The sequence below is a fragment of the Muscardinus avellanarius genome, assembly GCF_963383645.1.
Source record: "Muscardinus avellanarius genome assembly, chromosome: 1".
NCBI lineage: Eukaryota > Metazoa > Chordata > Mammalia > Rodentia > Gliridae > Muscardinus > Muscardinus avellanarius.
The window spans coordinates 231,383,344-231,409,936 of record NC_137786.1 but is presented as its reverse complement, the minus strand read 5'-3'; the positions used below and the strand labels follow the sequence as shown (position 1 = coordinate 231,409,936).

Sequence of the window (26,593 nt, the reverse complement as noted above, 5' to 3'; positions counted from 1 at the left end):
GGCATTTTATGAATCTCGTCTGCTCCATTTATGTCCCAAAGAATGCAAGACTTCCCTCCTCGGCCAGCTCCAGAGGGTCAGTCCTCCCGGCCTCAGACCAGGCTCCCTTCCCGGAAACTGGGTGACCAGCCCCCCACCCCGGGGAGCTCAGTCAGCCCGCAGGAGGGAACATGGCGACTAATGGGGTTTATTTTGGGGCTGAGATCGTTAGGGACCTCACACCCGCCCCCGGCAGCCGGATGGTGAAGAGGAGAGGGAGAAGGGGAGCGAGGTGGGGTGGGGGAGGGCGGGGAGAGGGAGCCCACATCTCCGGCTCCCACTCGCCCGCTTCCCTCACCTACATCCCTCTCTGTCCTTCTCTGTCCATCTGTCCCTCTGCCTCCTTCCTCCCCTGGCTGTCAACCCCTCCCCCCACCACCATGTCTGTCTCTTCCTTTCTGGGCAGGGCTCCAGGACTCCCTGTTTGGGACCCAGGCACTCCTGCTTTAGGGGGGAAGCAGGGACCCTGGACCAACCAGGAGGATTCCCAGGGGCTGGGAGGGGCTGGGGGGGCAGCCGTTGGCGGGGAGCCAGAGCTGGGCCGTGAGTCAGAGCTGCCCACAGCCCTGCTCATGTTCCCGCCGTTGCCTGGGGCGCCTTTTTGCCTGGCTGCTGCTCAGCTTGGCCCCAAAGCCGCGCGCACCTTGAACCTGCCTCCTCTGCCAGCCTTGGGGGAAGCGGGGCTGGTCAGAACCAGGACCCTGAGTTTCCTGCCCGGGGCGGTCTTGTCATCTCTGTCTCCTTGTAGCCATCTCTGGACACTCTCCGTGGGCTTCTCCCTGTTACCTCTCTGTTTCGCTGTAATTAAAGCTAGAATTCTTGATGAGGCAGCTACATCTGTGCGCGCGCACCGGCTCTCACTCAGGCACCCGCCTGCCAGCTGTTCCCTAGGGCGGCGGGCTGGTGCCGCCTGCCGTGGGAGTCACAGCCAAAGCCCGGCACCCTAAACTTGGTGTCCCCGGCTCCGGCCACCCCTGGGGTGAGCTCACCTTGCTAATGTCATTTCTCCTTCTCTCTGCAGCCGGGACCACATACATCTTTGGGAAGGGGGGAGCACTCATCACCTACACGTGGCCCCCCAATGACCGGCCCAGTACGAGGATGGACCGCTTGGCCGTGGGCTTCAGCACCCACCAGCGGAGCGCCGTGCTGGTGCGGGTGGACAGCGCCTCGGGCCTCGGAGACTACCTGCAGCTGCACATCGTAAGGACCCTCTGGCCCCTGCGCCCACCTCCCCACTCTACGCTGCCCTTCACTGGGGGACAGCACCCCACCCTCCCCCATGGAACCTTAGAGCCCCATTCCTTGTCTCTGGAGCTCCCACAAGGAGTCTCAGAGCGCCTGGCACCCAGTTCACTAATCTGCATGGCGACTCCCAGAGCCACCCTCCTTCTGTGGGGTCCCCAGGTCCCCATTGCTCTGAGACTACCCACACATCCAGCCTTCTGGAACATGGCCCTGGGCCTTCCTAGGCCTCCCGGGCCATTGTCCTGCAGCCTTAGGAAATGTCCCCACAGTGGTGGCTGCTCTGGGCTATTTGCCTGCCCGCTCCTAGGCCACTAGGGCAGCCCGCTGCACCCTGCACCCACTGCCGCCCCACACCAGCCTACCCTGGCCTCCTCACCTAGACTTTAAATTCTGTCCCTGCCTGTGCCCTGTGATCTTGGTTCCCGCGACCTTCCAGCGGCCCCCTTGTTGGGCCTCCTCTGCAGAGGTCAGCCTCACTCCTCATGGACCTCCTAGCCCTCTGGTCCCCAGCTCCCCTACCCTTCATGGACCCAGGCGCTCCCTACCCTGCTCCCCTCCTCCACCTCTGTTCATCCTGTGCCTCCCCTGGCCCCCACCCCTCAGCTTCTTACCCACCTAACTCTCCAGGTGGCCCCTTTTCCTTCCCAGCCCTTTACCCCACCTCTGGGCCTGCGCCTCAATCCTGGTGACCGCTGGCCTTCCCGCCTTTCATTTCTGGTCTTAGCTTCTCCTCTACCTGCTCCCACAGTCTTCACCCCCGGGCCTCGGACCTCGGTCTCCACCTCCACATCTGCAGCCCTGTTTCCCGGGCTTTGAGGAGGGCAGAGTTGGGAGGGAGAAAGTCAGGACAGAGGGCTTGTGTGGGCTCTGGCCCTGCCCCATCTGCTCCAGGATGAGTTTCTGCCCCCCTCGTGTGACAGACCACTCTTGAGGTCTGCAGGCGGGTCCTGGACCAGCCTGAGTGGAGGAGTCCCGTGGGCAGGGTGCGGCTGGCGGGCACAGGGCCCCGTGGGGAAGGGCAGAGGGAAGAGCAGCCAGTGGGCGCTGGGCGGGGCGGGGAGAGGCCTGAAGTTCCATGCCATCTGCGCGCGCGCGAGCGAGACAGACAGTGTCTCTAGCTGTTGAGTGGCAGCCCGTTGTGAGAGACGGTGCAGCTGTGGACGGCAGCGTGGCGCCGGCTGCGCGATGGTTGTGTGTCAAGAGAGACGGCTGCGACTGTGGGTGACGGAGAGAGACTGGATTCTGCGGTCTCTGGCCGAGGATGGCTGAGCGTTTCTCTTCTCCCAAGGCCTGTTCGCCAGTGGCTCCCGTCACCTGTCCAGGGGGCCGGGCGCGGCCTGGGTTCCCGGTGGGTGCTCTGTGCGTGTGTGAGGCCACGCGTGGCTCTGAGGCAGGCGGCCTGGGTGTGACCGCAGCTCTGCCCTTCTCTGCTCTGTGTCTTGCCGGTCCTATAGCTCAGCTCCCCCAGGTGTGGCCGGAGGGGCGCCGAGCGTGTTAAATGAGGTCTTGTGTGTAAAGCTGCGGCCCGCCTGCACAGTGTCGGGCTCATCTGTGACTGGCCACTGGGACAGCGTGTGCGTGTGCCGGGTGTCTGAGCCTGCTGGATTGGGGGACAGTGCCTCCTCCTGGGGAAGAGGAGACAGAGCAGTCAAGCTGGAGAGGGGCCTCCCTTGCTTCCCTTCCTGCCTCACCTGGAGCAGGGCCTGGTGCCGGGGTGCCCCGAGGGCAAGGAGGAGGGGTCCGGCCTCGGTGGGCCGGCCTGAGCCCCTGGGGGCAGCCCCCAGCCCCCTCCTCCCTGGTGACACACCGGCTCCCACCGCAGCGTCATTAGCAGCTCTCAGAGAGCGGGGAGGCGGCGGCAAAATAAGAGAAAAGCAATTTGACGTTTCTAATAAAGCATCGCTCCACTTTGCCAAATTAATTTTGACTCCCATAATTATTTGCTGTAGGAGCGGCCGCGTTCTCCCCACCGCCGCCTAATGAGGTAATTGGGGAATTAGGAATTAATGACTTTAACAGAAGTGACAACTGACTTCACGTCGGGAGCGGCTCTGGGGAGCTGCCTCTCCCCCAGCACACAGCTCTGAGCCCCACTGCCTCCTAGGAAACCCAGACGTCCCGCCTTCCAGCTCCCCTGGCCGGCCTGTCCGCGGCTCCCGGGGCGCCATTGACCGGCCTCACTGCCCAGGCGGAGCTAGTGGGGAGAGGCCCGCAGAGGGATCCAAGGGACGGATGCTATTCTGGGTGATATTATTACTAACAATAGTAACAGGGAGGCTCGACTGTTCCCTCCCCATGTGTGGGGAGCAGCTGACAAGCCGTCTCCCCGGGGAAGTTGTCAGTCTGTGGGTGGCGGATGGGTGGGGCTTGCTAATATTCTTTGCTAGGCAAGCCTGGCCTCAGTTTCCCTGCTTAATGCCTGAGAAGAGGCGGTGTGTGTGTGTGTGTGTGTGTGTGTGTGCGCGTGCGCGCACGCTCATGCACTGACTCAGGAGCTGTGCTCAGGGTGATGGCTGGAGGTGCAGAGGAATATGGTACAGGGCTTAGGCTTAGAGCCCCGAGGCTCTCTGGCTCTGTTAGACGCCTTTGGCCTCAGCGGTCTCTCAGATCGGCCTCCCGCAGCTCTTGGAGTCTGTGTCTCTCCAGAGAAGTGGGCTGGGGCCAAGAACACGAACACTAGCCAGAGCAGGTGCTCAAACCTGGAGTTCTGGGGCCAAGAACACGAACACTAGCCAGAGCAGGTGCTCAAACCTGGAGTTCCCTCTGTTTTTTTTTTTTTTTTTTTTTAAACTGGGAATGGAACCCAAGGGCGTTCTACCTTTGAGCTACACCCCCAGCCCTATTTTTTTTTTTTTTGTATTCTTTATTTTGAAACTGGGTCTCACTGAGTTGCAAAGGGTTTCAGTTGAGGCTGTCCTTGAACCGCAATCCTCTTGTCTCAGCCTCTCAAATGCTGGTATTACAAGCTGTGCCACCACGCCGGGCTATTGGCGTTCCCTTCTTATGAGCAATGCACTTGAGTTACTCAACCTCCCTGGCCCTCAGTTTCTTCCTGGATAAAGTGGGGTGCCGTGAATATCCTCAGCACTGGTCTCGGATGACCAGAGCAGCAGCGCGCGGTACCCAAGGGCCTGCCACTTGTGGGGTCTCAGCAAAGGCCTGTCATCCCAGCATCACCCCAGCTGACCCCGGGGGCCCTCTGCGGGCCTGGGCCCAAGGTTGCTCAGGCTCCTCACTCCCGTCTACAGGCCTCAGCCCCTGTCCATCCTCGGCTTGACCCCTGATCACCCCATCCCACGTCTGACACTCCGATGCTCCCTTTCTCTCAACAGCCTCTGGCATAGTTCCACAGTTCCCTCAAATCTCCTGGTGCCTGGCATCCCCAGACGCAGAGTCCAGGTCCCCCACCTCCAATCTGTGACTGCAGAAGGGTGGCCCCTTTCGCCAGAGCCTAGTGGGGGGGGGCGAGCTGAGAGGCTTCCTGAGAGCAGGCGGAAGCCCTGGTGCTGGGGGCCTTCTGTGTTGAGTCCACAGGAGAGGAGGCTGGGCTGGGCCAGGCTGGATTCATCCCTTATGAGGCCTCCACCCTCTCAGACACAGGCTCGTCCCCAGCTTGGTCTGGGCCATCCTGTCGGGGCTCAGCTGCACTTTTGTAGCATAGGTGCCCTGGAAACACTTGGAAGGGGCTGGGGTCCTGGCTCTGGGCTGCCTGGCTGCCCCCAACCTCTAAGGCTCGCGTTACTGTCATCTGCAGGTGGGGGAGGGGAGCCCCAGCCTTGGGCTGTTGAGTCCTGGTAGGGTCCGTTATAAGGCTGTAAAATGCCAGTGGCGTCCGCAGATGGAGTTCTAGAGTCGCTGACCTCTACCTCCCTGTCCCTAGGACCAGGGCACCGTGGGGGTGATTTTTAACGTGGGCACGGACGACATTACCATCGACGAGCCCAACGCCATCGTGAGCGACGGCAAATACCATGTGGTGCGCTTCACTCGGAGCGGCGGCAATGCCACCCTGCAGGTGGACAGCTGGCCGGTCAATGAGCGGTACCCGGCAGGTAGGTGGCACAGACCCGCGCAGGAGGCGGGGCGGGAGGGGCGGGGCCAAGCGGAGCTTCCGGCTGTGGGCGGGGCTACAGAAAGGCAGGGCTCGGGCGGGGCCGAGATACGGGCGTGGCTAAGGGGAAAGGCGGACCTTCTGCTGGGGCGCTCTGGTGGGCAGGGGAGTAAGTACTCGTCTAGTGCTGGGGGATGAGCGGCCAGGAACCAGTTTGGGAGCAGGGAGAGAAGAGAGGAAGAGGAAGGGGGAGTCCGATATGATTGAGGAAAGGATGAGTGCGGAAATGTGGAGGCAGAGCAGGACCTGGGAAAGTCCAGAAGTAACACCAAAGGTGGCTTGGCAGGAGGCCGGGCTGTTCCCAAAAGCAGAATCAAGGAGAGAAGTAAGGTCTTTAAAAAGAGCAAGTCAAGGACCCGAATTAGGAGTTGTAGGTAGAGGAAGAGAAACACCTTAGGGAGACCCAGAGAAAAGGAGCCCAGGAACCAGAGGGGGTGGGGAGGGGGGGAGGCAAGGGGATAGGGTCAGGCGCCCTCCACGCCACTGATGGCCTGGGTCTCAGGCCTGTGCCTGGCCCTGGGGACAGGAGGTGAGTGGGGCCCAGGAATGTCCATGGTGACCGCTCTGGTGACCAAGGACAGAAGAGGAGGGACGGGGATGAGGATGTAAAAGGAAGGGAGGAATTCAAAGCCAGTCTCCGTAAGGTGGCGAGAATTCCAGCAACCTAGTGAGTCCCTGTTTCAAGAAAACAAAAAATAGAAAGGCTGTGGGTATATCATGGAGGTAGAATGCCCCTGGGTTGAGTCCTCAGCACCACACACACACACACACACACACAAAAAAAAAAAAAAAAAAAAAAAAAAAGAAAAAGAAAGAAAGAAGGAAGGAAGGAAGGAAGCAGAGACCTTGCAAGATACAGAGGAAACCTCAGAGTAAGAGCAAACCAGAAGAGAAGCGGTGGTGAGGCCTGAAAATAGTCATTAAAACATATGCGAGGACAGAAGCAGCTCTGGGAGAGATGCTAACACGCAGAGCCAGCCAGGGGGAGAAGAGGTAGCCAGGCCCGGGAATGAGCGGGCAGAGGAGAACCCAGGCAGAGAGCGAGGGAGACGGATACTGCAGGGACACGGAGAGGCTGAGACACAGGCTGGCGCCACTGCAGAGCCACACGCAGGGCCCGGGGGGAGCAGAGCCAGCGTCTGTGGCCTCCACTGCTCTCTCAGGCAGAGAGACTGCCCCATGCTGACCGACGGGGGCATGTGAAAACTCTCAGGGCTCAGGCCCCCGGCTCCCACTCATGTAGGCTGACACCCAAATGCTTCTGGGCGACTCCTGAGACACGGAGGCTCACACGGCTCCCTGACAAGTAGAGGCGATGTACACACAGGCCAGCGCTGGGCGTATCGATAGCTGTGGATGCTCCTAAGGTCACAGACACATAAAACATTCCTGCAAGAGGGATGCTAGCCTATGCCAAGGCCTTGGGCGTGTTTGGGGTCACTCCGACACACTCATCCTCCTACACAAAGTCTTGTCCCCCAAAAACTATGCCATGCGCAAACTTCGACAGCCAGGGCCGTGTGGCGCGATCGCTGTGGGGCATCAGTGTCAGACTTCACCGCCGCGCACAGGCACCAGGGCAGTGTTGGTAGCAGCGGTGACACTCGCCTGTCCTAGGAGGCACGGAGGCCTCACCGTGTTGAGCTGCAGCTGATGTTAGCACTGCGCCTTTGGAGTCCAGCAACCAGAGGCCAGGTTGGAGGGGCTAGGCCTCCTGCAGGGACTCCTGGCGGGGCTGGGCAAGGCCCCTTCCCTGCAGGTCTGTGTACACTGGGGACCTGATGGGCACCGACCTGCACTGTGAGGGAGGGCAGATCCTGAGCCACTCAGCAGGCCAGGCCAGCAGCGTGTGAGGGCCTGGAGAACGGCCGCACCCCAACTCTGGAGGACCAGAGACCTCAAGCGACAGATTCCCAGTGGGCAGGACCCAGGTTGTGATCCTGCCTCTCCCATCCCCAACCTGTGACCTGGGACAAGTGAGCGAGCCTCTGAAACGCAGTTTCCACCTCTGAACTGTGGGGTGTCACCTGCCTCAGAGATGCTGTGAAGATCCCACGGGAATCTTCTAGAAGCCCTAGAGGAGCTGCTCGGCAACAGGGCTTTTGTTAGGATTTTTATATATCCAGCCTCCCTCTAACAAAGTGGATACGTATTCTCCTTTCTGGACACACACATGCACGCGTGCACACACACACACACACACACACACACACACGACTGAATGGTCCATTTTCAGTTCATAGGGAAGACAGAGTCTCACTGCCTCATAAATACCTAAGGAGGTGCCACCTCTGCACCCATGAACACGTGTACGTGTTTACGGGAGAAGTACACGCAGCCCAGGCCGGCTGGATCTCTCTGGGCAGAGATGGGAGGCAAAGTCTCCTGGCTCCCAGGCGTGCTCTGCATGGCCGGATTCCCAAAGGCCGCCAATTTCCCCTTCCACTGCTGCAGAATGGGGTCCCCCCGCCCACAGAGGAGCACATCATGCCCAAGGCACACTGACAAACCCCTCTTCCGCAGAGGTGTGCTTGGGTATGCGCACGCGCACACACACACACACCCCTCCCTCTCCAGGGGCCGAGGGTCAGGAGTAGGGGAGGAACCGGTGGGATCCAGAAGGGCAGCTGAGGATAAAGGGCGTGTGTTTTGGACTTAGGATCAGGATGAAGGCTGAGGCTGTCGGGGTGCGCAGTGAGGGGTGCTGAGCAGGGAGAGGCTGGCATCCAAGTGGCCCTGGGGCAGGGAGGGAGCGGGGCAGAGGCCAGGGCACAGTGGAGCAGAGGCCGGCTGAGGAGGCCTGCAGGGGAGGAGATGGGGGGGGCGCTGGAGAGAAGGGGTTTCTGGCTCCTGCAGCAAGCACCGGCCCTGAGGCCACCTGTAGTGGCCCAGGCTCAGAGGGATCCGGGACCCTGGGGAAGAGGTGCCTTAAAGGGTGTGGTGGGGCCAGGGCCTGTGTGAAATGGGAAATGAGGGGCAGCTGAGGGTCGAACACAGACGGGAGAGGGAGCTGCACTGGCTTCAAGAACTGGCTGTGATCTCACCATTAAACACGTGTGTCGGTGACCCCCTTAAATGCCGCATAAACCCCGCTTAACCATCCCTCCCACCACTAAACCACCCTCTAAACGCAGTGACCAGCTGGGCCTCCTGGGCCTCCTGCCCTTGAACCTAAACCTGCTAAACGCCCCGCCCCCGCCCCGCCGCCCCACTTTGGGCTGCGTGAGGGGGCCTCTGCCCAGATAAACCCGCTTAACTCCAACCTTCCAGCCGCCTGTCCTCACACCCCTCTCCGTTTCTGTTTTTCCTTGGGTTGCTCCTGCCCCTAGGGTGGGGCTGGCTCCGAAGGACGGGAGCCTCGGGAGGGGGGGAAGAGGGACCCGGCATTTCTTTTCCTGCCCCCCTTCTTTTCTTTGTTGGAAGTCGCTGCTTACTCTGGGTCTCCTGAGCAATGCCTAATTACTTTTCTAACTCCTTTGGACTTTCGCCGCCTGAGAAACCTACTGTCTTTCTAAACTTTTCCAAGGAAACTTTGATAACGAGCGCCTGGCGATTGCTAGACAGAGAATCCCCTACCGGCTTGGTCGAGTAGTAGATGAGTGGCTGCTCGACAAAGGTAATTAACCAGAATTAATTAATTAATTAACTAACTTTAAAAACACTATCTTAAAGGTGCAGAGCTCTCTCCTCCCCCTCCTTGCCTTTACCTCACCCAGCCCCAAGCAAAGGGACGATTGTCCGGCCAGGAGGCTCCCCTGCCCTTTGTAGGCTGAGTCTGTATTTTGGGGGTGGCTTAGGGGTGGGGGAAGAGTGTTTATGGAAGAGAGAGAAGCGCCTTCTTCGCTTTCTCAGCCCAGGATCTGATTAGTGTAGCCCTGAAACCCCTGAGTTCGGAGCGCCCAGTCTGCGCTGGTAGAGCTCGCGCAAGCTGGGAAGGCACGTGGGTGGCTCGGGCCCCTCTCTCTAGGCCGTCTCAGAGGTTCCGTGAAGGACCCTGGGCACTTGGAGGCAGGGAGGCTTGAGAATCAGAAAGGACCTGGAGGAGGGTCGGGAGGGCTTTTCCAGAGTCCTCCTAGGAGAAAAGGAAGAGCAGGGGCCTCAGATCCTACTGGAAAGGCCCCCCCAAGAGCACGCCCGTGAGCTGCTATCTATGGAATGGGCTCCCTTTGGTCCACAAGACTTCTTAGGAGTAGGGGAGACTGTGGGGGACTCAGGGAGGCAGGGGAGGCTGTGGTCCGGGAGGTCCAGAGGCCCCCCATGTGGCAGGCAGGTCGTGCTGGGTGAGAGGGAGAAGGCCTCTTGTCACCAAGAGAAGCTGGGGGCCGAGGGCTAAACCACTGTCAGCCCCTTGGAGGAGGGGCGAGCTCTATACCTCTAAGGCTAAACTCTAGGGGGAGCAGAACTGTTAAACCCCCACGTAACCACCTGATAACTGTGCTTTAAATGTCCGCTGGGGCCTTCCCCAATAAAACTCCCAAATGTAACTTCCAGCCCCCTGCACCAGTGGGGCCTAAACATGCTGATAACCAGATGTGATAAATTCATAACACAACAAAAAGTTAAAGGGACTGTCACAGACATCGCTAAAACCTACAGCCCCCAGCCACACTGGGCTGCTCTCTCCAGCGGGGCGAACTTTAACCCTTTGAGGCATTCATGGCGGGTGGGGCAGGGGCCACAGGACCAGATTTCCTAAGGTTACGTGTCTTCCTCTCCACTATCCACCTCCCTCTCCTGGAATCAGAGAGGCCAAGGGAGCAGGCTGGGCTGAGGCTGGGCAACTTGTGACCCCCCAAGGGTAGGGGGCACTAGGAAGCCCCTCTTAGGAGCAGTGGGTGGGACTTGGGGTCCAGGTGAGGAAAGGGCTCCACCTGTCCGTCACCAGCCATGTGTGTCCCTTCTCTTTATGCCTGAATTTACTGTTCTAGACGGTGACAGACTTGGCTTCCCCAAGATAGGAAGGAGGAGCACGCTTTTGGAGTGGCCTTGACCCAGTACTAGGCCCGGTGTGCTCGGCCCCCTCCTCGGTGGGGCAGGGGCAGCGGTCCTCGCGCAGCCCAGCTCCGGGCAGGCTTTGTGGGTCAAGTGCAGGGGACAGTTGAGAAGCGGGGCTGGGCACGCTCGCCGGGAATAGCTTATTGACAGAGCCAGGCATATGGTAGGTGCTCAATAAATATTTATGGAATGAATGCATTTTCCAGTTCCCAAACTCGTCCTATGATACAGCCCGTGGGATGCTTCACGGTAGAGCTGTGTGACCAGATGAGTCTGGGCGGGGCTAAGTCCTGGCCTTTCTTTCGAGATGCACACCACACGTACCTTTGCTCCATAGAGGCTCTGAGAGGTCATGTGAGGGAGGAGCCTGTTAATTTGTGACCTGTGTGCATCCCAGACTCATCTGCCCACTGCGGCCCCGTCTCGCCTCTGTCTTCCTCATTATTCTTATGCCCAGGAATGAATGTAGGCGAGTGGTTCTCAGGGGCCCCTCTGGGTCTGGCATCTCGGCCGAGCCCAGAGCTGCCACCGCTGGTCCTCTGTGGGCTCCGGCTCCCCCATTGTAAGGAAGCAGTGATGCTCCAGGGGCCATCCTGGCCTGGGCTGGCAGTGGGAGGCTGCTGGAGGAGGACAGGCTGAGCGGCGAGGCCGGGGAGGCAGGGGAGCGGCCCACTGTTGGCGGGGGGTTCCAGAAAGGGTGTTTCTGAAGAGCAGTGGGTTTCACAAGTTGCCCTGTCCTCAGCCCAGGTTTTGGGGGCAGGGCTCACAGGCACCTAACTCTAAACCAGATCTCTAACGAGGTACTAACCAGAGGCTAACAAGGGCTAAGCCAAGTCTTAAACCCCCCAGCGCCAGCAGCTGAAGGTCCGGGGGAGAAGGGGGCCACGGAGTAGTCCCTCTGCCCAACCCCTTCCCCCCCCAAAAAAAAGCAACACCAAAATCAAAGTTAAATCTAAACTTAAACATAATAAATATCTTTTCTAAAAACCATATCAAAACAACAAACTCAGAGGGTTAAACCGACCCCCAAATCCACTAAAACCAAAGTTGAGTGGCCAAACCCCACGCAGGTGGGGATTCCGAGGTGTAATGCTACCGCGCGTGCGCGGAGCGAGATTGGAGCTGGAGCGGTTTTTTGGCTGTCAGGGAGCGAAGCAAGGTCCCTTTAACATTTTCTATTTCTGTGCTTGCACGTCCTGGCGGGGAGGAAGGGCTGCCCTTGCCAGGCCTGGTCCTTGCAGCAGCTGGGCCTCAGCAGGCAGGGCGGAGGAGCCTGGGGAGCCGGCCAGTGGCCGGGGGGTCGCTCACGGGCCGCTCTCTGTCCACTCCTCGCCTGGTGGCCTCTGCTCACACGCGCTGGCCCCACCGGCCTGTCTCTGCTTGCTGTTTCCGCTGTCTGCCGCTTCCCAGGGCTCTGTGGCTTGGGGCTAGACATGGTGGGTGGGGCGTATGGGGAGAGGATGGGGATGGAATTGAGGGGAGAGGAAGAGGAGGGTGATGGCCCCGGAGCAGAGCCGAGGGGGCCAGACGAAGGTGGAGAAGGCATGCGCATCGTGGGGAGAGGGGTGACGGGGCTCCCTTCCCCAGCCCATGTGCCCCGGGGACCCTACCCTGCTGGGATCCTGCCTGGCTGGGCCAGGGGCTTTGGCTGACAAGGACTTTTCCTTTGGTTGTCTGCCCCTCCCTCATCTCTCCCCACCCCCGCTTGCTGGCATCTTCCCGGTTCCTCTCCCCTCCTCTGGCCCTCTCCGTTCTCCCCATCCACCCTTCTGGCCTCCCCCACCGCCCGCCCCACTCTGTCTGCCCCCGACCCGCTCCCCGCCCCCAGGACGCCAGTTGACCATCTTCAACAGCCAGGCTGCCATCAAGATTGGGGGCCGGGATCAGGGCCGCCCCTTCCAGGGCCAGGTGTCCGGCCTCTACTACAATGGGCTCAAGGTGCTGGCGCTGGCCGCCGAGAGCGACCCCAATGTGCGAACCGAGGGCCACCTGCGCCTGGTGGGGGAGGGGCCGTCCGTGCTGCTCAGCGCGGAGACCACGGCCACCACCCTGCTGGCCGACATGGCCACTACCATCATGGAGACCACCACCACCATGGCCACCACGACCACGCGCCGGGGCCGCTCCCCCACGCTGAGGGACAGCACCACCCAGGTGAGCTGCACGCCGCGGGCGCAGGCCCAGGGCTCTCGGGACCCCCGTCGTCACGCAGAGGGTTTAAGCGAGGGAAGCAGGGCCACCTGTCAGAAGTGGCTGTCACCTTGGTCACCAGGGTTCTTGTACACGTGGGCATGGCCACTATTTCCGTTCCCAGAGGTGGGAGAAGTTGAACCAGGGAAGACCCCCCCCCCCTTTACCAGGAAGCCTGCTGGGCCCGAGGCTGGAAGGACCTGTCTGCTCCCCGTGAGGGCCCTGGCCAGGGCAGGGAGCATGTGTGCTTGGGGGGTGGTACCCTGACAGCATCATCTTGGCGGGGGCGACACGCTGAAGGGGCGAGGTCTGGCTGGGTGGCGGCCACCCTCTCCAGAGGCTGGGCTGGGACAGCAGCTGTTCCCTGGAGGCTCTGCTGGGGGAACGGCCCTGGCTGCTGTTCCTTTGACTTAAGCATCCTCCGTATGTGACTTGAGCCAGCTTCACCGCGTGGCGGCCTCCATGTCCTCTGCCTCTGTGGTTGAGTGCGATTACCCTCTCGTTGTGCTCCCCCTACCTGCTCAGGTGCTCCGCTTCTGGGTCAGACCCGAGTGATAGTGGAGGACCAGTGGGGCCTGGCTTTCCTGGTGGCCAGGAAAAGCACATGGGACTACGGAGGCCGCCTGGGGCCCTGCCGAGTTTCCTAATTATTGTCACCAGGTCCTGCTACGGATTGTGGGCCATACTGTTGAGGGCTTGGCCTGGGCACACCGACCTTGCCTAGCCGCCCTGTGCCCCAGCGCTCCTCCCGCCTCTCACCCAATCTCACTGCCTTGCTTCCGGGCTTCCGGGCCTGGAGGGGCCTCTGGCCTCCAGGGTAGGGGACCAGGCGCCACATCCCTACCTCCATACCTTCAGCTTCTTCCTCCGAGGGCGAGCTCTTGTTGCCCCAGGACCTTCCTTCTTGCCCTCTGTCGCAGGAAGCTGGGCCTGAGCTAGCTGGGGACGGCTAAGTAGGAGAGAGAAGTCTGTACCCCCTTCTCTGCCTTCACTGCCCCGAAATCTAAATAAAGGGATCCCAATCCCTAGTCCTCGTTTCTAGGGAGCAGGAGACCTGGGGAAAGACCTGGGGTCTACCCAGGCCTGGGCGCCTGCTACACCCAGGGCTCTGAGCTCAAAGGAGACGAAGAAGGAGGTAAACAGACCTCCAGGTGGGAGAGGGGTGGGGACTCCAGGGTGACGCTGTGGTGAAGACCACCCCCCCCCCCAGAGCCGGTGCAGGGCAAGGACACAGAGAAGAGATGGATCTCAATTTTGTTCTTGGGCCAGGGCTGTGTATGTGAAGATGGGGTCTGGGGACAGGGGCTACCCTCCTGTCCTGCCTCCTCCTCGTCCTCATTTGTAGTCTCTTGGGCTCCTATCCTGCCTGGACTTTGGGGTCTCCTCCCTAACACCCCTGAGTGCCCCCCCGCCATGCTCACTCATCTCAGGGATCCTTTCTTTGCAATCAGGAGGAGAGAAAATGCTGACAAAGTCGACTCCCGTTGCCATGGCAACTGCAGCCCTAATTACTGTGTGCAGCCTGGTTCTCTCTGGAAAGGGGGTTGGGAGCGAGATGAGGGGTGGGGGGGTGAGGCTGGAGCCAGGAAGCCCCTCCAGCTCCTGTCCCCTCCACTCATGCAGACTCCCCACCGTCCCTGCTTCCTGCATACCTGTCCCTCCCTGCCTGCAGCCCCAGGCCCGGTGTCCCCTCTCCTCCAAGCATGACATGTGTTGTCTGGTGTTTGTGAGCATAGGGCCCAGTGTCCCTTTGCGTGGGAGGCAGTGGAGGCCCAAGGAGACCCCTCAAGTGGTGACAGGTCTGGCCTTGGCCCAGGCCCAGCCCCTGCACTGTCACACACCTCACGAAGCACCTGTGGGGTCTGCTCACCCTCCTGGACCCTCTCTTTCCCCACCCCTCCTCTCGCCCTCCAGAACACGGATGACCTCCTGGTGGCCTCGGCCGAGTGTCCGAGTGATGACGAGGACCTGGAGGAGTGTGAGCCCAGTACTGGTGAGTGCCTTTCCCCCCTCCCCTGCCCCGGGCCCCCGCGAGGACACTGCGGGGAGGGGGGCGACAGTCCTTGCCACCCGGCCCCCGCCCAGGGCCTTCTGCAGGCCTTAGCTGTCTTTGATAGCCCCCCTCCCCTCCTGACAGCCCCCTGCCCCTCAGATGGCCTCTGGAAGGTGTCTCTTGGTGCCCCACCCCTTGAGGTAGTCAGGTCCTTAGCGTGGGGTCCTGGGGTTGAAAGCCAAGGGATGCTGGGAGGGAAGGAGACAGACCCTAGAAAGGAGGAACTGCAGTTCCCAGAGTCCTGAGTGGGGGTGGGGAACTACAACTCCCATCAGCGCTCAGGTCCAGAACTGCAACTCCCATCAGCCCCGAGGCCTGGCGCTCTCCCGGCCACTCGTAGAGGGGGCCTCTGCTGGATCCTGAACCCCCCTCATGCCCGTTCTCCGGATGTGCCCAGTGCTCTGTCCAAAGGGGCCGGGAGGAGGCTCATCTGGGGTGTCAGGCCACGGCGGCAGTTGGTGTGCACCAGCTTCGTACCGGGCAGCATGCTGGGTGGCAGGTCCCCGCGGGCCAGACCCGGGAGCCCTGAGGAGTTCCTGAGGGGAGGCTGCTGCGGGAGAGCAGGGCTTGGGAGTGGGGACACGGGGCGCTCCAGGCCTCTGCGTGAGGCTGCCAGCTGGAGCCAAGGGCGCATCCTCAGTGAGCAGCCTGCAGGAGGGGAGTGGGGTGGCACCTGGGGGCAGAGTGCTCGTCTGAGCAGGTTGGCAGGGCTGAGAGGGGCGGGGAACGGGCACTCAAGGCCAGCTCTGGGAATGGAGAAAGGACCGGCCGTGGCCGGGTCCCAGCAGGGCCGCCAGGTGGGCCTGTAGGAGTGGGGGCGCCCGCATCTCTGCTTGGATCCCCGGAGAATCCTCCCCTCATCCTTGCGATGATGGTACCTGGGCTGTGGGTTCCAGCGGGCTGGACGTCCGGGCAGGTGCTTGGGTCTGAGTGGGGGCTGGGGGCCGAGGGAGTGTGGGTAGAGCAAGAAGGGAACGGAAGCCAAGCGTGGACCAGGGGCCCAGAGCAGAGGTCTCCGACGCAGAGCTGGAGCCGTATCGCCTTCTCAGCCCCTCGTTGGCTGGAGCTGAGAGGGGTCCCAGGGGCTCTCGTGGGAGGCCCCTGCTGCTGGGCGCCAAGGTCTCCCCATCCACAGCCCTGAGCTTGGGTGTCCCGGAGCAGGCACCCTCCATCGTAGACAGCCCAGTGCTGGGGTGGCCCTCCATCCCTCTGACAACCTTGGCTCAGGGGTGCAGTGCTCCAAGCCCCCATTGCTGTGAGGGGCTCTGGGCATGCCCGTGTTGCACACAGAGCTCCCCTTCAGTCCCGATTCACCCCTCTGAGCTTAGGAGCATCCTGGGGGGCTCCTGTAGGCGGCGAAGCCTCCAGCCCAGGCTTGTTGTGAGTGGCGGTGAGGAAGTGGCTCCGGGATGAGGGACGGCGTGAGGTCACGGGGAAGGGGCGCTGCCTGGCTTCACCCTCTGGGACGGGAATCCCCATGACAGAGGAGTCTGCGCTCTTTGGACCCTGCAGAGGTCGTCTGGGGCCAGACGGTCGCCGCACAGGACGTGTAGTGTACGCAGCGACCACCAGGCCACACACAGTTGGGTGGGTGCAGCCCCTCAGCCCAGTGTCCAGCCAGAGCCTGGATGCGGCACACGGTGTGTGCCGCGGGCCCGAGTTCTTGCAGGCTTTCTCAGGATAAGGGGATGAGGAGGAAGGCTGGACAGCCAGCGGCCCCGTCGGGTCTGGGAGTCACTGACCACTGGGAAAGAGCCACAGATGCGAGCGGAGGATGGAGTTTGGAGGAGGAAAGGATGTGGGTGGCCGGCTCAGCGCCAAGCTCGCAAACCAAGGCTGAGACAGAGGGTACAGGGCACCCTGGAGCCCCTGGAGGGAGCCCCTGGAGGAAGCCCCAGGACCCACAGGCTCCCCATATTTACAGGTTCACACGCCACGCGTAAAGTTGGTCCTCGTCATCCCGATGGGAGGCCAGGCAGGGACCAAGATGGGCCCGGGGTCCCAGGCTGCCGTAAATACTCAGGCTCTCCAGACAGAGCCTCCTGGGCCCCAGGACATGGAGGCTGTCCTCAACAGGGCCAGGCCCCGCTCCGAGGCCCGCGTGGGAGGTGGAGGCAGCCTGGCTGGAGACGGTCGTGAGCCACGGCCTGCCCTGAGGTGTTTGTGTCCCTCTCATCTTCCAGACCCTCAGCCCTGTGCCGGTGTGGGCCCTGGGTCATCCCTGCTCACCCGTCCACCCCTCCTGCTAACGTGACCCCCACGGGCCCCACGCCTCCCCCCCACTCAGTGGAGCCACCATCCAATGTCTTCTTTTACCTGAGGGTGGCAGGCAGGCAGAGGAGTCTTTTGAGTGGGGTGCCTCTGGGGGGCGTGCAGGGGCTCGTAATGCGGCCCACCACCCCGCAGTCTCAGCTTGTGTGACCCTCACATTATGTACCGAATGTGGCCCCTCTAGGAACTGACTTTGTACCCCTTGAGACGCAGGAGAAGCACACAGAGGCTTAGAGCTCTATGCACACGCGTGTGCGGTGACCAGAGGCATGCACACGTATTCACACATATTTACAGACCCGCCAGCCGCCTCGCACTTCCATGTGTGTACATGCTTCTAAATGTTGGAGAGCACATGCTGTTCATGCCTGACCAACAGGCGCACACACGCTTCAACCCAAAGAGGCATGTGCACACATGTGCTCAGAGCCCCTGCAGCCCATACACATGCAGGGGCGACCCCCAGTCTCATGAAGGCATGCATGTCCCTGGAGCCAGCGAGCGTTGCACGTGTGCCGAGAGCCCCCCAAACACCCAGAGGTGCCCAGGCTCACAGGTGCCCACCTGCTCCACCCCAGAAGTGTACACGCCTTAAACCCACCAAGGTCCTCTTGTGTGCTCAGAGCTATGTATGTGTGTATGCCAAGCCCATGAAGGCAGTCCACACATGCCCACGGGTACATGGCCAGCATTCACAGTCACACACACACACACACACACACACACACACACACGCTCAGAGCTATTAAAGCACGCGTGTGTTTCAGATACTTGGGATATGTTCTGATCTTAGCATGTGCTCACATGTGCTTGACTCCTTGAGATGCACACCTTACACCAGAGGCACACGTGTGCAACCAGATCCACCTGTGTATCTTCACACATGTTCTGACTTACAGGTGCTCATGTTTCAGAACCTCAGATCTGCATGTGTGTTCAGATCAGGCCTGTATACAGTGCGTTCAGACTCTCTGAAGTACCCGATACACACACGCTCACAGATGTGCACACCTGCACCTGGGTACATGGAGCTGCGTGTGTGTACAGCTCTAGCCAAGTGTATTCACCAGGCTGCACATGTACACCTGCAGGGAGATGTACTCATGCACCAGCATGTGTTCATTCCTGCAGAGGTGTGCCTGTGTGCACACAAAGATACATGTATGTGCTGAGACCCATGGGTGCACGTGTGCACATTTTCAGAGGCAGGCTGTCCGTGCTCAGCTCCAGGGGTCCACACACATACACACACTGTTCAGCCACACAGACCCACGTTCCTCCCACAGTGCTCCCACGAGAGGACACCCTCAGTGCCCACCTGGCTCACACCTGAGGAGGCTCACGTTTACCTGCACACATTTGCTCAGATGCACACACACATGGAATCTCACATATACATGGAATCTCCCACAAAACATGTGTTGTTTTATACTCATCTGAAGTCTGCACACATGTTCAGACCTCCTAGAGGTACACACACACGCACACACGCAGCCCGCAATGGCCCATACAGGTGTTCTCAGCTATGGGCATACTTGAGTGCTCAGTGGATCCATACAGTGGCACACACAAGGACACACACACGTAGCCAGGCGTGGTGGTACATGCCAGTAATTCCAGTACTTGGGAGGATAAGACAGGAGGATCGCAGGTCTGCAGGCAGCCTCAGCAACTTACGCCGTTTCAAAATAAAAGAATAGAATAAGCTAGGTGTGATGGTGCATGCTTGTAATCCCAGTACTTGGGAGGCTGAGATAGGAGGATTGCAGGTTCGAGGACAGCTTCAGCAATTAGTGAGGCCTCTGCAACTTAGTGAGACCCTGTTTCAAAATAAAATAGGGATGGGGGTGTAGCTTAGAGGTAGAATGCTGCTAGGTTCAATCCCTAGTACCACCAAAATAAAATAGGACTAGGGGTTTAGCTCACGGATAGAATGCCCCTGGGTTTCAGCCCCAGTAACACACACACACACACACACACACACACTGACAGGGACACACAGGTGCACATGTATTTCAGACCTGCAGGCTGGACACATGTTCACAGGACGGTGCGTGCCTACGTGTCCCCCTAGATGAGTTCACAGCCGTTGAATTGCATGCATGTGCTACATGCATGCATGTGCTCAGACATACACCCAGCTGCACAGAAGCAGCCCTCCACCTCCGCAGGCCCAGCGAGCGCAGCTGCACAGAGGCAGCCCGGCAGGCTCCCGCGTGCGTCCATCCTGAGCCACGGCCCCATTCCGGAGGGTCACGCACATTTGCCCGACCCTCAGAAGCACAGAAGTGATCAGGTTCCCAGAGGCTCTAAGGGTAACTGGTCGCTGTCACAGACCAACTCCACGTAGAAACCCGTGGGCCGTTCACGTAAGTCATAAACAAGACTCCCGATTGGCGAGCAGTTCTCTCCAAGTGACCCCTCAGGGCCAGGGAAGGGGCACCCCTGGGCCAGGCCCGGAGAGGCCCCGGAGCTCCTGCTGTCCTCTCGCAGGCCAGGGCTCCATCACGGGCAGTCTCGCTTCCAGGCAGGGACGGCCCTGCTTACTGCAGGAGGAGGCACAGACACACTTGGGCCAGCTAGTGAATTACGTGCCAGCGCCGACCGTGGGTCACGGTCACCAAGAGTCTGTCTCCAAACATCCTTCTGTCTCAGAATACACACCCCCTCCTCAAGGGAGACATCGAACACCCAGTGCCCAGCGAGGACTTCATCTCAGCGGGAGGGCGCCCCGAGAAGGCCTGGAGACCCAGGAACTGAAAGGATAATTGACCTCTGCCCCACAGCCCCAACATGCACCTAGAATACAGCCCCCACCACGACCCCCCATTCCCCAAAGGTGCACGGCAGCCAGAGGGTGAGGGTGAGGGCACCGGGAGCTGGCTCCGCTGGGGGGGGGGGTCTCCTGCAAGCCCCGCCTCTGCTCTGGGGGCCCCTGCGCTGCTTACGAGAGGCGCTTCCCGTTCTTACCCTCCATGGAAAGGATGTTGTTGGGTAAACGTCCTACTTGGGCATCTTCGGGGCTCAGTCGTAGCTTGGCCGTCCAGCTCCCCGGCTTCCCCAGTTTCTCTTCCTAAGCCCCCACTGTCTTAAAGACACTTGAAATAGCAGGGGGAGGCCACACCCCAAAGCTGGCCCTTGAGCATGGCTGAGCCCCCCTCCATCCCCCGCTCAGACAACATGGTTTCCTGGGCCACTGTCTCTCAAGCCCTCTCCAGTCTTCTCATGTTTTGGGGTTCTGAAGCAGTGTTTTTTCTGATGTTTCTGGGCTGTCTCTAATTCCTTCCTGCTCACAAACTAGCCAATTCCTTTTTTTTGGGGGGGTTACTGGGATTGGGCCCAGAGGCGGTCTACCTTCCAGCTGTACCCCCAGCCCTTCTTACGTTTTGTTTTGAAACAGGGTCTCGCTTGGTTGGTAAGCATCTCACTGTGTGGCCGAGGCTGGCCTCGAACCTGCGATCCTTCTGTCTCAGCCTCTGAAGGACTGGGATTATAGGTGTGCACCACGAGGCCCGGCAAACCCTGTCAATTCTTGGCTAAGTTTGCCTCCTTCTTGTAACGTTGCTAAGAGCAGGACGTCGGCGCTGGCACGTGGCTCTCCCAGCCCGCCCCTCAGCACCACGCCTGCCCCCCAGTGGTGTGCACCCGAAGGCTCAGCACCGCGCCACGCGGGTCTGCACTCTCCAGCCGGCGTGTCTCTTCTGATGGACTGTCGCCCCTGTATTAGTTGAGGTAGCATTTGTCCCGGTAGCACGTGAGCCTTGAATCTCAGTGGTCAACCCAAGAGCAGCTTGACCCAGGCGCGCCCTACCTGGGTGCTCCGATTAGCCTTGGGCGCTGCCCCAAGGGCACTTTCCAGACCCATACTCCTTCCGTCTGTGGCTCCATTTCCAACAGGTGGTTTCTGAGGTCTCCGGAGGAGGAAGGCTCTCAGGAGGCTGCTGGGGGTGGTACTGTCAGAGCCTACTACTCAGTCCTGTGGCCACACCCAGTTGCAAGGGATACTGGGAAATGTAGTCTAGCTGCCTGGGAGAAGGAGGGAAAGAGTTTTATGGGGATTGTTCGCTGCATGCTCTCAGAGGCACCATGGTGCGTGCCCATGTTCTGAGAGGCACGTCCACACATGCCCACAGAGCCCAGACCTGGCTCAGAGGCCGCAGATACGTGCCAGCACCGGAGAGCCAAGCTCACACACTTGCCCATTCAGACAGACAGACAGACAGACACACACACACCTCAGATCCATCGAGGTGCACACACACATGTGCACAGGAACACATGACCAGGTCACAGAGACAGGCCCTCAGAAGGTGCGCATGTGTGCGCAGCCCTCTGATCTCCCAGCGACTCTGGCCGGCACCCTGGTGTTCTGGTATTCCGGGTGGGGGGGCAGCTATCATTCAGGCCACTGTTGCCAGTGTTCTCTGCCCAATCAGGTGAGTCGGCGCTGAGCTCCGCTGTTTCCCGGGCCCAGAGCAGGGCTGCGTCTACACAGAGCCGAGTGGCTTCGTCCTGTGCCGCACAGAGGTGCTGCCTGTTAGGTCATGCTCCCGCAGGGCTGACCCATGTAGCGGGGCGGCCTTTCTCATAATCCCCACGCAACGCTCTGTAGACCAATGGCCTTCTTGGCCCTAGCCGGGCAGGGCCCCCAGCGCCGGTGCGTGAGGCCTTGCCCAGCTGATGGTCAGCCTCGGACACTCGAAGCCACAGTTCTAGACTCCCTTGTAGGGACGGCACACCTTCCTTGGCTGAGAATGAGGTTTATGGGGGGATTGCTGTCAGGGGCCTCCCGTGTCCTAAAGGTATAAAGGGCTCAGTTTACTGGGCCTGCGTCCCCCAGAGACAGGAGACTCGGGAAAAGGGTGCTCAGGAATGGCCGGTGGTGTCCTTGGGCCCAATGGGACGCTTTAGCAATCAGGCCACATGCGCTGGACTGTTTCTCCAGGATGCAGAGGAGGGCGGACAGCTCTGGGAAGCCCGCCCCTGTGCCTCCCAAACGCTGCAGCTGCCTGGAGTGAGGGAGGGGCGGCAGGCTGCCTGGGGTTCTTACTAGACTGAGGCTTCCAGGGCACGCCTCCCAGAGCACACCCTTGGTTGAGATCCCAAGTCATGAATCGCCAGGAGTCCCTGTCCCTCCCCCAGAAGCCCAGCATGAGGGCAGCAGACAGATTTCACCCTGGGAGGAGTCTTGGGGACCTGCTCTGCACCAGAATGAACTCTTCCTGTCCTTCCCGGTGGTCAGGGGTGGTGAGCACATGGCCCCTGGAGGGCCGAGCGCACCAGGTGCTGGGTGAGCGAGTGGCCCAGAGCCCAGGCTGGCTGAGCAGGGGTGGGGGACACTTGGGGGGGCACTTGGGTTTCCATGAGTTCTCCTTAGCCTACTGTCTCAGAGAGGGAGCTGGGTGCAGGACCCAGGGAGGAGGTGTGAGGGAGACAGGACCCCCAAGAGGCAGTCATGACAGCGTAGGGAAGATGGGGTAAGCAGGATACTTAGACATTCTGCCAAAACCTTGGACAGCATAGGGCCAGGGGAGACCCAGACACGGAGCCCAAGGGGGCTCTGGGGCTTTGGGGAGGGGGACCTGGGAAGCTCCTGTGTCTCAAGGACCAGTGAGTTGGGGCTGATCGGCACTCCAGGGTTGGATGTGTCCTCGCGAGGGCCTGGGGTCTCATCCTGTGTCCTGGCCTGGCACTTCACTGGGGCCCCCAGCTATGGCCAGCAGGCTGAGGAGCATAAGCCAGCCCAGGGCAAGCCTTGACCCTGGAGTTCCTGGGAGCAGCAGGTACCCAGTCTAAGACAGGCGGGGCTGGCAGAGGGCAGAGTAAGGCCCTGCCGGGCTGGCCTCTCAGCAGAGCCCGCTGCCCAGGACGGTGGAGGGGGAGGTTGCAGGTAACCCAGCTGCTCACCTGCTTCCCAGACAGCCCGGCCTCCCAGGACATGCCTGAGGAGGCATTTGCCTCCTCTCCCTTCCCCTGGGAGAGCACAGTTTTCCCGGCACTGTGCCCGGCCCGCTGCTGGGTGCCAGGGATCCACAGATGGGGCTCGGGCCTTCCCTGTCAGTCTCCAGGACAGAACAGGCACGTGGTGTTAGAGGCATCTGAGGCCGGGAACATCCTTGGAGCGGGCTTGGACAAGGACGAGCAGGATACGGGCAGGGGAAGGTGGTGTGGGCCTGCAGGGAAGACCAGAAACTCAAGGTCCATGCAAGGAGGGGAGTCTGACAGGGTGGGCCCCACATGCCACCACTCGAGGGGCTTCTCACTCTTCCTGTAAGTGGGCACCAGGGACCAGGAGGCTGGGCTGTCCTTTGGTGGGTTTGTGGCTCAGGTGGGATAGGACACATGCGGAACCAGAACCAGGCTGCACTGCACCCTGGACCTGAGGCCCAACCCCCTAGCTTCATAGGAAACTGGCCCAGGGAGGGAAGAAACTCTCCCACAGTCTCAGCGATTCAGTGCAGAGCAGTGCAAGCCTCCCCTCCCAGGTGAGTGTCTAAGCTGGGAGCCGAGCATGCTGGGGGTCTCTGGAGGCATGGGGATGATGATTCAGGCTTCCCTGGATCACCCCGCTCTCAGAGCCACAGAGGTGACTGGACAGTCCATCCGTCTCCCTTGCCTGACTGACACCTGGTGACCTTGGGACTCTGCTCCAACCCAGGCCTCCCCACCTTCGTCCTTAGAACCCGGAGTTGGATGGCGCCAAGGCGCGCCTCTGCTCATGGCCAAGCCCACCGAGGGCCAGGAGCTTTGAGGGCTCAAAATCTTGGGTACAGAGAGGCCCTTGCCCAGGCGGGGATTGGAGTCTGGTGGGAAGAGCAGCTGGGGAGCTCGGCGAGGCTTCCAGTTCCATAGCAAGGCCTCGGCTGGAGCTGGCTGGCATGGCGGCAGACTCCTGTGGGATCGCTGGATGTAATGGGCAGGGTCAGCAAGGGCGTGAGCCTGGAGGGCTGGGCGGGCGGGGCCGGCGCTGGGCGGGCGGGGCGGGGCTAGAGGCCCCGGGATGGGAGGGCACTGGGGTGAACAGACCTGGCTTGCCTGCAGGGGGCCGGGGTGGGGCGGAGCTTGGCAGTGGAGCCCTTCGGATGCTTGCCAGGTAGGGAGTGGGGGCTTCCTGAAGACCACACCCTGCAGAGACCGGGGAGACCGTGCTCAGGTGTGGGCGGGGCTTAGGTTGTGCTGGAGAGAGAGGCAGAGATGAAACGTCCAGGCCCAGAGGTGCTCCCTCCCAGAGGAAGAGCCCTCTCTCTCTCCAGACACCTAGAGCCCGCTTCAGGTTCCAGGTCCCCTCTACCAGAGGCCAGTGCATGGCAGCACTATGGTGAGAGTAGAGACCCAGGAGGCTGATGGGAGTTGTAGTCGTTGGCCCAGGGGCTGATGGGAATTGTGGTCAGCTCCCTTCCCAGGGTTCTTGGAGTTGTAGTTCTCACCCTTGGGGCTGATGGGAATTGTAGTTTCTGCCAGGGGACTCCAGTTACCAGACTTAGAGGAGGCTTATCCCCCATCACAGAGGCTTTCCCAGTAGTTCCCCTGGGCCCTATTCTAGCAAGTGTGTCCCTCCCAGACGGCTGTGTATGTATTTTCTTTTCTTTTTTTGCTTTCTTCTTCTTTCCGTTGTTTTATTATTGTTTTAACAATAATAAGAGGGCCAGAGGCCGCGAAGCCCTGGCCAGGTCCTGGCGGCCCATGGGGGTTCTGGGGAGGGGGAGGGGGGAAGTCAGTGGGGGTCAGAGGTGGAGGGTGAAGAAAGAGAAAGTTGGGGAGTTAGGCTTAGCTTAGGGACCTGTGGCCACTGCCTTCACTCTGTCCCCGCCCCTCCTTGCCCGGTCTCCGCGGCGTCCTGCCAGCCCTCCCAGAGTCCTCCTGGACGGGACCCTGCTCCCGTGTGTCTGACTCCTTGTCCATTCTTCCTCCTGGACCCTCTTCAGTTTCTCTCCTTTCCCAAGGCCAACCTTCAAGCCCCATCCCCTGGCCAGCCCCCTCCCCCAGGACCTCCCACCCCTGTAGCCACCCCTGGTAGTGGGGGTCCTGCCCCTCCTTCCCAGCCCTCCTTCCCCACGCTGACACCAGGTGGCCCTCAGCCTCGGCCGCAGTGCAGAGGCCAGCTTTGAGTGTAAGGCGGGGGAGAGGGCACAGCAAGGGAGGAGAGAGGATTCAGGAGATGCCAGGGAGAGAAGAGCGAGGGAGGGAGATGCCAAACAGGTAGTAGACAGAAAACGTTGTGCGGAAAAGTTGTTTTTTCTTATTTTTTTTCGGGAGAACCCGCTTACACAGCTCTGTTTGTAATTTTTTTCTTCATGCTAAAATCACACGGCCTATTTGTTGATGTAAGTTGCCTGAATTCCGTGGTATGCTATCTTCTTTTTTAAAACCAAAAGCAAAAAAAAAAAAAAAAAGAGAAAAATCTAGAAAAAAAAAAACCCTAAGAGATACTGTTGTTAGGTTTGTTAAAATGCTGCTGTTGTATCTGTTTTTAAAGCCTTAAACCTGTAGAGTTTCTTTTTTTCCGTTACTTTTCAATTTCCTTTCCTTTTCTGTTCTGTTTGGTTTCTTAAGACAAAACAAAAGACCAAAACCCAGAGAGTCTCAGAGCCCGTGGTGCGTGGGGTGCCCAGGGCATCCCAGCCGCTGCCCGCTTAAAGCGCAGTGCTCGGCCGGCTGGCGGGCGGGCCCGGCCCGCTCTATCTCCGCCAAAGCCGATTGGAACCGATTTGGGTGTGAGGCTGTTGTTTCTCTCTCTGTGCCGCCGCCCGCGCCCCGGCCCTCGCTGACGCCCCCTCTTCTCTCTTCTCTTTCTTCTTCTAGGAGGAGAGTTAATATTGCCCATTATCACGGAGGACTCCCTAGACCCCCCTCCCGTGGCCACCCGGTCCCCCTTCGTGCCCCCGCCCCCCACCTTCTACCCCTTCCTCACGGGCGTGGGGGCCACCCAAGACACCCTGCCCCCGCCCGCGCGCCGCCCGGCCCCCGGGGGCCCGTGCCAGGCCGAGCGCGACGACAGTGACTGCGAGGAGCCCATCGAGGCCTCGGGCTTCGCCTCCGGGGAGGTCTTTGACTCCAGCCTCCCCCCCACGGACGACGAGGACTTTTACACCACCTTCCCCCTGGTCACGGACCGCACCACCCTCCTGTCGCCCCGCAAACCCGCCCCCCGGCCCAACCTCAGGACAGACGGGGCCACGGGCGCCCCCGGGGTGCTGCTGGCGCCCTCCGCCCCGGCCCCCAACCTGCCAGCGGGCAAAATGAACCACCGAGACCCGCTGCAGCCCCTGCTGGAGAACCCGCCCCTGGGGCCCGGGGCCCCCACGTCCTTCGAGCCGCGGAGGCCCCCTCCCCTGCGGCCCGGCGGGACCTCAGCCCCCGGCTTCCCCCATCTGCCCACAGCCAACCCCACGGGGCCCGGGGAGCGCGGCCCGCCCGGCGCGGTGGAGGTGATCCGGGAGTCCAGCAGCACCACCGGCATGGTGGTGGGCATCGTGGCCGCCGCCGCGCTCTGCATCCTCATCCTCCTCTACGCCATGTACAAGTACCGCAACCGGGACGAGGGCTCCTACCAGGTGGACCAGAGCCGGAACTACATCAGTAACTCGGCCCAGAGCAACGGGGCCGTGGTGAAGGAGAAGGCCCCGGCCGCCCCCAAGACGCCCGGCAAAGTCAAGAAGAACAAGGACAAGGAGTATTACGTCTGA

General features: G+C 60.7%; 1 protein-coding gene across 17 annotated transcripts in view; it reads left to right on the top strand.

Annotated features, from left to right (window-relative positions):
* NRXN2 (neurexin 2) overlaps positions 1-26,593 on the top strand; it is a gene marked incomplete at both ends in the record, with an annotated part of 111,623 nt that extends 85,030 nt beyond the window's left edge. For 5 of the 17 annotated variants that reach the window (XM_080706932.1, XM_080706933.1, XM_080706931.1 and 2 more), the window contains 6 exons: positions 1,061-1,242; positions 5,168-5,339; positions 8,925-9,014; positions 12,222-12,547; positions 14,498-14,576; positions 26,289-26,593. In XM_080706932.1, the coding sequence (XP_080563058.1) occupies positions 1,061-1,242; positions 5,168-5,339; positions 8,925-9,014; positions 12,222-12,547; positions 14,498-14,576; positions 26,289-26,593 (1,154 nt within the window). Of the gene's footprint in view, positions 1-1,060; positions 1,243-5,167; positions 5,340-8,924; positions 9,015-12,221; positions 12,548-14,497; positions 14,577-25,709 lie in introns of all 17 variants that reach the window. The other 12 variants (XM_080706934.1, XM_080706922.1, XM_080706920.1 and 9 more) reach the window with 5 other exon arrangements.